Source organism: Hyla sarda, chromosome 10 (genome assembly GCF_029499605.1).
Source record: "Hyla sarda isolate aHylSar1 chromosome 10, aHylSar1.hap1, whole genome shotgun sequence".
In the NCBI taxonomy this organism is placed as follows: domain Eukaryota; kingdom Metazoa; phylum Chordata; class Amphibia; order Anura; family Hylidae; genus Hyla; species Hyla sarda.
In genome coordinates, this window is record NC_079198.1 from 78,234,317 (window position 1) to 78,246,816 (window position 12,500).

At 42.3% G+C, this 12,500-nt stretch overlaps 1 protein-coding gene across 5 annotated transcripts in view; it reads left to right on the top strand.

Moving 5' to 3' along the window:
- Positions 1-12,500, top strand: part of CADM1 (cell adhesion molecule 1) — a 279,815-nt gene that overhangs the window by 195,657 nt on the left and 71,658 nt on the right. For all 5 annotated transcript variants that reach the window (XM_056543696.1, XM_056543697.1, XM_056543699.1 and 2 more), the window contains one exon: positions 10,803-10,899. In XM_056543696.1, the coding sequence (XP_056399671.1) occupies positions 10,803-10,899 (97 nt within the window). The remainder of the gene's footprint in view (positions 1-10,802; positions 10,900-12,500) is intronic.

Below are 12,500 nucleotides of genomic sequence, written 5' to 3' on the forward strand. Positions count from 1 at the left end.
ATCAGAGGGAATGGGTCTTCCGCAAGACTCGTTCAGACTGAGGAATTTCAGCAGCAGAGAATTCTGCCACTGAAATTGCTCTGGTGACGGCGCAGTGCCGCGCGGTCCTACCGACCAAGTATTTTCATCGGTGGCAGCCAGATGGAATCTACGCTCGAGTAATTCTGTGGAGACACTGGAAACAAGAAATGCAGAAATTGTCCGTTCGGCACTGTGGCTAATCCCCTGCTGGGGATGTCAGGACCAGGGCTCGGTGTTATTGGTTCTTGCTGTATGGTATGGTAGTGGTGCTCAGGCAAAGAGTATGTATAGTAGATTCACATCAATGCAGTAGGAGAATTGAAAAGCCGATCACTCGCCAGTATTTTCTTACTTCAGGCTTTATTGCATGCCGATATGTATACTCACATACAAGGGGAACACAGAAGGGAAGAGCAGGGGGGTTCAGTGGCAACAAGCTCCGTTTCGCACTATAAAGGGGTAGTCCAGTGGTGAAAAACTTATCCCCTATCCTAAGGATAGGGGATAAGTTTGAGATCGCGGGGGGTCCGACCGCTGGGGCCCCCTGCGATCTCTCTGTACGGGGCCCCGGCTCTCCGCCGAGATAACGGGTGTCGACCCCCGCACGAGGCGGCGGCCGACACGCCCCCTCAATACATCTCTATGGCAGAGCCGGAGATTGCCGAAGGCAGCGCTTCGGCTCTGCCATAGAGTTGTATTGAGGGGGCGTGTCGGCCGCCGCCTCGTGCGGAGGTCGACACGCCCCCTTCCCGCGGGCTGTCGGGGCTCCGTACAGGAGATCGCAGGGGGCCCCAGCGGTCGGACCCCCCGCGATCTGCAACTTATCCCCTATCCTTAGGATAGGGGATAAGTTGCTCACCACTGAATCACCACTGGACTACTCCTTTAAGTGCTTCGTCCGGCCATATGGTGATCGGCTTGTCAATTCTCCTACTGCATTAATTCTGTGGAGATTCCGCAGTGTGAACGCACCCTTAGATGTAGCAAACACTGCATCTCCATGCTGGCTGTCTGGGCATTGATGGAGTTATAGTTTTGCAACATCTGGAGGTCCACAGTTTGGAGACCAGTGCCTTATAGTTACTCTTGTAGATACAAACTGTACAAAAAAACCTTATAACAAACAGAATATAAATAGTTGACCACATTATATTTTGCAGTATTACGGCATCGGCTGCTGTTACCCCCATACTTAACCATGGGAGACTTCTTGCCTTGATCACAAGACATCCACAACTCCTTCCTCTCATAGGGAAATGTTAAAGGGGTTCTCCCTCGTTTATACTATTTTTTGTTATTATGTTTGTGTGTTATGTGTGTATAAGTATGTGTTTTTTTTATGTGTGTGTTGTGATTATGTATATATGTATTTTCTTACCTTTTGTGAAGATCCGGAAGCTGGCCCCTTTTTCTTCCAGCGGCTTGCTGTGTAACCTCGGCCTCCGCCATGTTGTGTTCGGTAAGTGGGATGTCGGGGGGTGTGTTTCTGACGTCCGAGGCAAATCTTTTCTTCCTGTTTCTTCTGTGGCTCAGCAACGAATCTGCGGCCTCTTCCGGCGCATGTGTTTTATTTTTTTATTTATTTTTTTTACCAATAGTTTTTTTTGTCTAATTGACAAACTGTCTGCGCTTGCGCGAAGCTACGCTATTAGCGTAGACCTAACGTACACTATGCTGTTAGCGTAGCACTTGCGTACTCACGCATGCACAGTTTGTCAATTAGACAAAAAAAAACTTTATTCGTAAAAAAAAAACTACCTGCGGATGCGCCGGAAGAGGCCGCAGATTCGTCGCTGAGCCACGGAAGAAACAGGAAGAAAAGATTTGCCTCGGACGTCAGAAGATAGGAAAGACAGAAGCAAGAACACACCCCCCGACATCCCACTTACCGAACACAACATGGCGGAGGCCGAGGTTACACAGCAAGCCGCTGGAAGAAAAAGGGGCCAGCTTCCGGATCTTCACAAAAGTTAAGAAAATACATATATACATAATCACAACACACATAAAAAAACACATACTTATACACACATAACACACAAACACAACAAAAAACAGTATAAACAAGGGAGAACCCCTTTAAGGTCCCTATGGTTTAATAGTTGCTAGGCTGTTTATATGTATTGCTTTTTACAAGGGTATTGTGTTTTTTCTCCATAGATTGAAACATGTAAGTCTTCCATTAGTCACATCAATGCTGTTGTATGGCTGTGATTTTACAATACTCCATGTTACCCTGGAGCCTGATCACCTACTGTTCTGGCACTACTGGTCCATTATGACTTGTGACTGCTGCCATTGACCACTGTCCAAAGTAGTGATGTCATATGTGATCTCGGTGACCACCATGGCCAGTGATTGCCTGCAGAGAACCACAGGGCCACCAGGGCTTGTGCATATTTTTGAATTGACACCATAAGTATTTTTTTAGCATCAATCCTTCCACTGCTATTCCTCCATATGAGATGACACAACTAAAAATGAGCAAATTATGTTTAGCACAAATTGGGTTCGGTCCAAATGTTCCAAAACAAGCAGATTCAGTAGAATTCCATCTTCTTATGATGCATTTTAGATTCATCTTGTCACGGCAATGAGGATCCGAAACAAATCTGACAGTCATTCACCAAACCAGATCCGAAACTAATATGAAATGGGAATTTTTTTAATCTCTAGAGTAAAATAGTAACAGTGTATAGAGTGTTTACTGTTCATCAGCCGAAAACCACATGTTTGTACATATGGCTTATGTTGCGGTCATGTTAGTGTTTTCTTTTTTTTATTAAAGGGGTACTACAGAGGAATAACAATGTTTTTAATTCAACCATTGTCAGAAAATTACACAGATTTGTGAATTACATTTATTTAAAATTTTAATCCTTTCAGTACTTATCAGCTGCTGTATACTACAGAGGAGGTTGTGAGGTTCTTTCCACTCTGCCCACATTGCTTTCTGCTGCCACCTCTGTCCATGTCAGGAACTGTCCAGAGCATTAGCAAATCCCCATAGCGAACCTCTCCTGCTCCAGATAGTTCCTGGAGGCACTGTGGTCAGACTGGAAAGAACTACACAACTTCCTCATGGAGTGTACATCATCTGATAAGTACTGGAAGCATTAAGATTTTTAAATAGAAGTAATTTAACTTTATAACTTTCTGGCACCAGTTGATTTGAACAAAATAAATGTCCCTCCATAGTACCCCTTTAAGTACCCCTTCCCAAGTTATAAGGTCTACTAGAGATGTTTTGTAGCATTCCCACTGACTTTCTTACACCATATCCATATATAAAATTGCGAAGCCTTTCTGTTAAATAAGTAGCGGCTGCTTTGCCAATTATTGTAAGACATTAACAGCAATGTGTATAATATGTACATTCAAGGACAATCTGCTGTAGATACAAGTGCCCGGTTTGTTCCTATATTAATGGTCAAATGAATACAATGTTTACACAGCAGCGAATTAGTCGATTGAAGACTGTTCCCAGCAACAAACTGGCAAGAAAACATTGCATTACTAGTGGCGGAAGCCTATTTCTGATAACAAATGAAGGAATAACAGTGTAGTTAGAGGCTGCAGTACATTTGTATGTTCAGCACTATATACATAGTATTAATGAGAGCAGCCACCGCCGCCAGTTCCTTGTTAACCGTGTATTCCCTGTGCATCACTTTCGTCTATTTACAGTGAAATGTGCAGAGTATATTGTTAGTACAGTACTGTGGGGTCCACATATTGTATATTTAGCTATATAAACACATGAAATACAAATGCTGCAAGATTTTCCCAGGCCTCGTGACCAGAATTCTACTGCACCGTCCTAGTAATGGTAAATGTAATAGTACTGAGCATTGATGAGATGTAATGTGCAGTACTTAAAGCTGTCAGCCCTCTCATGCCGATTGTATGGAAATGAATGCCATTTTATAGTGAATGGATAAAATGCACAGCCAGGTTCGGCCCCCCTCTATTCTCGGTAAATGAGACCCTTCTCATGGATCAATCTGCGTTCACCAGATGTCGGGTAGATCTGCATGAAGGTCCCTGGCTGTAAATCATCTTGTGTCAGCCTGGGAGACGTTCTTCATCTGTAATGACGCTGGTCAATCTATAATGAGGGCAGCCATAATTCTCTTTGGATTGATTACTAAACATTCTGTTAAACAAATGTACCAATGCAATCCATTTGGAGGATGACCTCCAGACTGATTTCCATTATTACTCACTTCAGTGATTATGTGTACTTGTCAGGGATCACACCAGGCCTCCGCCCAGAGGTTACCGCTTTGAAAGAAAGGTCTTCGAGGTCAGTTCCAATCTATGGATTAGCTATACGAAGAGTCAACGGTAAGGCATGTATAAATGATTCAGGGGATTCATGGTCGGACACTTGATCCTGGTTAAATTATACAGTTCAGCAAGGATACTGCTAAAATGACTTCTGGAGTCCGTCCTCCACCTGGCTTGGAGCGTCAATTCCTATTCATACCTACAAAAAAAAAAAATAAGACTTGGTAGGCCACCCTTAGAAGGTATAACAAATTCTGCTATATCATTTTCTTCCGCCAGGGTAAATGTAACAGATATAGGACCAGCATTCCATTGATATACTAGAGGAGGTTGAATACAGTGCAATTTTTCTATCCTGTATAAAGCTACTACACAAGCTCTGTCACATTGAACACTATTCGTACCATTGAGGATACAGTTGTCACTAAAATTACAATATTACTTGGTTCCAGGATGACCATTGTAAGTTGAAAAAATTGTATCTTGAGATCAAAACTCTATGGAAAACTAGTAATTGGTTCCAAAGCCATCATAATGTCACCCCAAATTTAAGATTAAAGAAAAAGGACCAGTTACTTTATATAGATAAAGTAAATCCTTACTTATAAAAGGGAGAAAAATCACTTTATTTATAGAGGGCAGGTGCTTCTTCAGAGTTCTTAACAGAAGACAGTGTTCCAGAACATCAAAATGGAGGGCAGAGAAACAAACAGGAAGATGGAAGTTGGAGATCGCGCTGTTGAAGGGAACCAGGTAAGTCCAGATGTACGTATAACAGATAACTTTTATTAAAATACAACACGCAACGCGTTTCAAGACCATTCCGGTCTCCCCTTCAGACGCCTGATGAAAAGACCAGAATGGTCTTAAAACGTGTTGCGTGTTGTATATTAAAAAAGTTACCTGTTGTACATACATCTGGACTTACCTGGTTCTCTTCGACGGCACAATCTCCAGCTTCCATCTTCCTGTTTGTTTCTCCTCTCTCCATTGTTTTCATGTTTGCCAGTCAGCGTGGGAAGCCGCTGCAGTCGAATTCTTTGTAACACATGCCTTAGAGTGTTGTATCTCCTCAGCACAACACCACCAGGTGAGCACGTACTTTACTAGCCTTTTGCTCACCTTATATGCCTAAGATTCCACACAGGGAGCACTCCTTGTGTTTCTCTTGTTCAAAACATCAAAATGGGAGCCCCCCCTCTCCTGGTGTTAGAAGGATTAGCTCATCCTGGCACAGGTAACCAAAATGAAACAGAAATGGACAAGAATGACCAATCTGATTGGTTGTATCATATAGCAATTCATACATACCATGTATGGTTTCAGTTGACAATGGTCAAGGAAATCCATGGTATGCTGAAAATATTGTAACTTGAGAACCATTGTACTATTGCAGAATGCTCCCAACTCTAAGGTTATGTTCACACAATGTCAGAAAAAATATATATACAGCAAAACATGGAGAAAAAATCTAAGGCATATTGTCATTTTCACTTTCTATTATGCAGATTTGGTCACAATTTAGGAAATGGATGGCTCCATTTTATAGGCATAATTCACATCCAGGCTTTTAAACTACAATTATAAATTCGACATTGTTGTTGAGTGAAAGACTCTTACCAATACCCTCACGCATAGTAGTTTGGTTAATATTTTTAGCCAGAACCAGGAATGGAACTGACACAGAGAATAACTACACTTTTTTTGTTCTATGTTTTGGACCCACCCTAAAAATACTGACCTAAATTCTACATGTGAACCCAGCCCTAGACCCTCCCTATAAAAGGTTCCTTCAGCTCACCAGTCCCAATATTCTTGCTAAGCCAAACTCTTGTCTCCTTCATACCTTGTAGAGCTGGTTATTCTGTCCTCTATAATGTCCCTAAATTGAAAGTATTGTGAAGTAATGTCTCCGTAATTGGCAAACAGAAATGATCTGATATTCTTAAATTGGCAGGTAGTGGAATTTCCAGCGACTCTTAATGTGTAATTCATTTATTCAAACTTAATGTCCATTAACATTTAGCGAGCGCTCGTTAGCTTTAATAATGCATCTCTACCTTTAGCTTCAGCCACCAAAAGCCAGATTTAGATCAGAGATGAAGCTTCAAGAGATAATAAGACTTCCTTGGCTCCTGATGTCTCCAGCCTTTCTCCTGCCCTTCATGTCAGAGGTGGTAGCACACAGAGTAGTGGTACTGGAATTAATCCACTGGAGCTCGTCTCAATAAGACTAGAGATTATTTTACACTGAATAAAATCTGAGGGCAATTTACTGCTTAAAAGACAACCCTTACAACACGTGCTGCCTATTGCAACCATTATCGCGTGACCTTGTGTAGCGATTTGACATAACATAATTCATAATAATATATAACTGAATACATATACTAGTTCATCTTGAATAAAAAATCCTGAATTAAAAAATAAAATTCTGCCTTACCTTTCTGCCCCAGAACATTTCAGTACATAGCAGACTATTGCTCTGCAGTCAGTAAATCTGTAGCACCAGCTGTATTCATTCCCTGTCTACTCCTCTGCTTGCAGCATCATTCAGCATAAGGCAGCATGCTGTAAACACACCTTATTCTTCCCTAAATGTCCCAATAGGAAGTCAGTGATGTAGGCAGTAGAGTAGAGCTTTCCAAATGTTTTAGTTTGGTGACACCCTTTTTAGACATGCATAGTTTAATAACACACCACTCGCTGTACCGCCAATTGCACCTATCGTGTTGTGCATCTTACAATGCATGACATTATAACAGTATCATTATTACAAATGAGGCTAATACCTCCTGTGCTATTTCATGCCCCACCCCCCTTTGATCACCCCCTGTGCCATTTCATTTCCCTCTCCCTTGATCATCCCATTTCATTACCTCCTTTCAACTGCCTTATGCCACTTCATCACCCCTTGTGCCATTTCATTCCGCACACTGTACCATGTCATCACCACTTCATCCCCCCTGTGCCCACTTCATCACCCCCTTCTCCCCCCCCCCCCTTGCCACTTCATCAGCCTCTTCATCCCTCTTGTGCCACTTCATCACCCCCTGTGCCATTCCCCACCTTCATCACCACCTGTGCCATTTTCCACCTTTATCGCCCCCTGTGCCATTTCCCACCTTCATCCCCCCCTGTGCCATTTCCCACCTTCATCACCCCCTGTGCCATTTTATCCCCTCCCCCTTCATCACCCTGTGTGACTTAATTCTCCCACTAGATTCCCTGCTGTGACACTCAATTCTTCCCCCCCTTGATCCACATCACTTCAAAACCCCCATGCCACTTCCATCCCCCTTGTTTCCTCCCCCCTTGATCTCTTGATGTGCCACTTCATCCTACACCCCTGTGCTATTTCATTCTCACCAGGCTTTAGTTCCACTCCAACAGGCATAGGTGCAGGCTCGAAGGCCTCTGCTGGTGTCTGGTGAGTGACATCCACCTGCTCTGCTCCCCAGCACTTGTCAGAAGTCCTGAAAGCCACCGCAGGTTACTGATTTAAAGGGGCTCAATTTGGAAAACACTGCTGTAGCGGCTGGTCAGAGGTGGTGACATCACACACCGGGTGGGGCTTGAGCTCAGAGACAAGATCCAGTCTCCTGAGACAGCACGGTATGATGCTTCATCCCGGAAGAGAGTGTGGAGCCGGGGAGCTGCTAAGACTACACCACACTGACAATAAAGGGACTACACAACTTCCTGTCGGGGATTTCATGCAAAAACATGCTAAATTCAGCACAATTTGGCATAATCTTGTGTTGATAGTTTTAATTTAATTGCAGTTTTCAGCATTTACATAGAAGACCTGAGATTGTTGCTATAATAGCTTAGGGTTATAGCTCTTTGTAGTTGAGGAACCTGAGAGCTGTGATCCAGCTATTACTTGTACAATACAAAATAGATGCATCACATTATGTCCTATATTGGCCCTTTCATATCATGAATACTATTGCTGGTATACATCAGGAAACCTTCAGAAAGATATTCTGGTGTAACTGTTGTAGGGACCTAAAATATCAAGACAAATTATTTTGAACTGATTCTTTAGTAGAAGTTGGTACTGCAGTTCTGGAAAACTGTGACAATCTTTACATGAATTATCATGAAGATTGTTTTTGTGAGACAATCTGCCCTAATGGCACTACAAATGCATGCCCCCTTGTAGTATCCCTGGCATCCCTCAGCAGGACCTGTTAACTGGAAAACCAGCGATTTAATACAGGTCTGCTTATACTAGCTATTACTGACCAGACAGACCACATCAAACCTTGCTATGTCCTTCATGGTTCACAATATATGTGACATGTGAAGGTTAGTTCTCTTTAAACTTAGCTTTTTTGAATAACTATGTATAGTACTCATTTTCCCTCTGAGCACATTTCTCCTGTATCATTCCATCATATTTGGTAATCCTTGTGTTTATATGACCTCTCTTACCTATATGTATAGTGGCCTTCTGCCTTTTGTCTTTACCTCTATTGTTCAAGGTCAGATCCGGACGGATATGGGTCTCAGATCGCTAATCTATTCCTATAGAGGGCTTGTACATCTGAGCTGTGCTCGTCTCCTCAGCTATGTGCTGTCCCCTCCCCCGTGTACCGCAAAGAACTGCATTGTGCACCCAAGCTGAGAGCAGCCCATTACTGGCCTGGCGCATACACTGTGTCTCTCCGTTATATATGACACTTGGACGGATGTACCAGTGTGGAACATGGCATAGATCTGTAGCTTCACCTCAGCATGAAGGCAAATGAGTTTCCTTCAGCCCGAGCTGCTTCAAGTGTGAAACTCTGTCTACAGAAATAGATTTCATGTTACTGCGATATAAATCTGACCAGCTTTTATTTCCTCTCCGCCTGCTCTCTTCACACGCTGAGACCCTCATGTCAGATAGCTGGGGTCTGTCTGTGCACATAAATACATCATAGCCTCAGCGACATCAGGATCCATGGTGGTAACTGGATCTCCTGTATAAAACATGTGATGCTTCTTGATAGGTGTCCCGACCTTGGGTCTTGCCCTTCCTTTACCTTCTCTGACTCATCTCTTTCTTCCCTATTATCTGTTTTCGGTCTTGTAATTATGCTTTTACTCTTTGGTATTTTTTCCCTTTTCTCCATGTTCTTGAGACTTGCTATCCTTTTTAGCATTCTCCTCTCTATCTTCTGCCTTACTTTTACTAACTTGCACCACCTTATTAAATTCTTCTATCATACCCTGTCATTTTGTTAGCTTGCTGCTGTTCGGTCTTCAGTGTCCTCCTTGCCCTACACCCTCCTATGATCTGTAGCTAGTACGCTCCCCAGGACATGGGCTGGAACTCCCTTGGAATTTTGCTTGGTAATTTTCCCTTTTTCTTACTGTGAGGAAAAATCACATACTACTTTCAGTCCTGATCGATACCTACCGCTGCACTGTGCTTGGTATTGTGTAGTAAGGCTCCGAAATCACAGTAGAAATGTACCGATGTTGATTACCTAAGAAATATGTTCATGTATCATAAACTATTAGCCACAATGAATGGTTCAGCTGGCCAAAGAGATTCTGACATTTTTGACTGAAAGATCCTTCAATTAACAGAGATGGCTTCTTCCTCCATTAGCATGTATGTTCGGTTTGGCCATGCAGGCATGTTAAATCTGCCAAGGCAGGGGAGTAGAACTGTCAGGCTGGATGAAATGTTCGTAGTAAAAAAAAAATAGGACATTTTCAGTACTGTAAGTAGACTTTAAAGGTAGGTTTTGGCTGCCATAGATATTTACTGTTCCATTCTGTCACATGTTTTTATCTACTAACCGAACCTTTTTACCGCAACACGGGTGTTGTTGTTCTAAACCCCAATAGTTATAATAGTAGTAATAAAAATAAGCACTTAACAAACTCATCCAAGAGTGATCAGAACTAGAGCTTCCCTGCTTCTCAAGAAGATGCATTCAATGGCTCGACTAAATCTAGAAACCATGTACCACACCTTTTCCCAGAAGAAGAATACCCCAACATTCCCAGAATAAGTTAAAGGGATAGTCCAGATTTTTTTCTTTACCCTTTGGGCCCTTGATTCCAAATTATAACTGTGTAAAATGCTTGTACGCCGCTTCGTCCCATCCCAACCCGAAAGTGCTGTAGTACAAGTCTTTTTATTTTGCTGCTGTTTCTGACTTTTCCCAGCATTCCGTGTGGCTATAGACAACATGTCATAAGTTACATGGACTCCTGGGGGGCGTGACCTATGTTGCAATGGGTGGGTGGATATCAGGCTGGAATGAATTAACTGAAGTAATGCATCCACACACCCACTTCAGCATATCCACTCCCCCTGGTGACCATGTGACTTATGACATATTGTTTCTGGCCATATGGAATGCTGGGAAAGATCAGAAAGAACAGTAAAATAAAGACTTGCATATCCTTTTAATGTCCCACATAAGGTGTTTCTATATGGTAATCAGCTTTTATTAATTAACCTTATTTTTTTCTTTGTCTTACAGATAAACCAAAGGTGGAAGTGTCAGTGGTTTATCCACAGGGTCTTACAAGGGAAGGGGAGCCTCTGGAGCTGTTCTGCAGAGCAGTTGGTAAACCCAGGTAATGTGTAGGCTGTAAACTGTGAGTCTACAGGACAACCATAGCAACTAATAACTGAGCGCTTCCCTGAAACTAACTTTTTATTACAAGTTAACAAGATATGTCTCAACTCATTGGTACTCCAACTGCTGGATTATCAAGCTTTTAGTAATCATTTAGGTCAATATGGTGCTCAGTAACAGAAATTTCCTTGTGAGGGCACATTGGGCAATCAGTTACACCCTGTACATATACTTCTGTTTAGGTATATAGTTAGCTCAAGGTTTAACTATGACAGATTTTAGAGTGTAATGTGGGTGTATTTCTGCATTGAAAGCACAATTGTGTCATCTGGAGCATATGTTTGCATCCTGTCAAAATGGGATGCTGATGTATATAAGCACGGACAGGCTTAAGCTTTACTTTAATGGCCTGAATAAAGTCAACTACTAACTAAATTAGGGCCATTTTATGAACGCATATCCGTTTATACTTGGACCCTTAAGAGCAGCAAACTACACTTTAGGGTCTAAGTAAAAATTTAGCTAAGGGTAGAAACAGGTGAAGCCAGCACTACGGACTGTGGGCATCAGTTCACACAAACAGGAGGAGCAAGCTGCGCTGTGCTCCGGACAGTAAGACGTTGTGACAGGTGGGGGCTCAGTCAAGACAGGTGTATAATTCAATACAGTAAGCGATAGGGATGGCACTCACCAGTATGCTTTTCTTCTTTATTAATTCACAACATCACAAAGCAAGTGGGAGCAGGAATGGCAGGGGGCCAGTGGCCCCCTGACATTCCTGCTCCCATCTGCTTTGTGATGTTGGGAATTAATGAAGAAGAAAAGCTTACTGGTGAGTGCATCCCTATCTCTTACTGTATTGGATTCTAAGTAAAAATTTGTATACATTTGGAAAATGGATACACCTAGATGTCATCACTAGTTGAACCTTTAAAACCGTTGGAACCCTTGCCTGTCTTCAGCATCCCATCTTGACAGGATGCCAACATATCAATGTCTTCGGTAGGTACAACCGCAGTGTTGAATGCACCCTTTTGGCTACAAATTTGGACCTGAATGCAAATCCCATCTCGACCACTAGTCTAACGACCCAAATTTAAAGCACCATATGGATTATAAACATGCAGCTATCCTAAAAGAGCAATCGGGCCACAATTTATGGCTACACGTATTTGACTCATCTGGTACCAGCCTTTAATCTGTCCTTCCTTTGTGAATTGCAGACTAGAACCCTTACAACAGGTCATATATGTGCTATCATGTCCCATACTGTGACACACTAAGCTTATAATATAGTTAGATGTATTGGGTCCATAACAAATGTTAAATATTCCCATAAGCATTAGTTTCCACTTCAATGTCATGTCTATTACCCTGATTCCTTTAGGCTTAGAAATGCAAGGAGTAAAGAGTAAACATAGCCAGACTCCAGCACTTAAACCAATGACTCTTTTGTGATTGGTTGACACAGAGACAAGAATCTGTCTATTCTCATTGAAATCCTGTGCTCTTTCCCCTGATTTCCAGATAAGATACTAATTATAGATAGCTAGGTAGTTAAAGTCTGCGGATTTGACAAATAAATGTGTTAAGATGTGT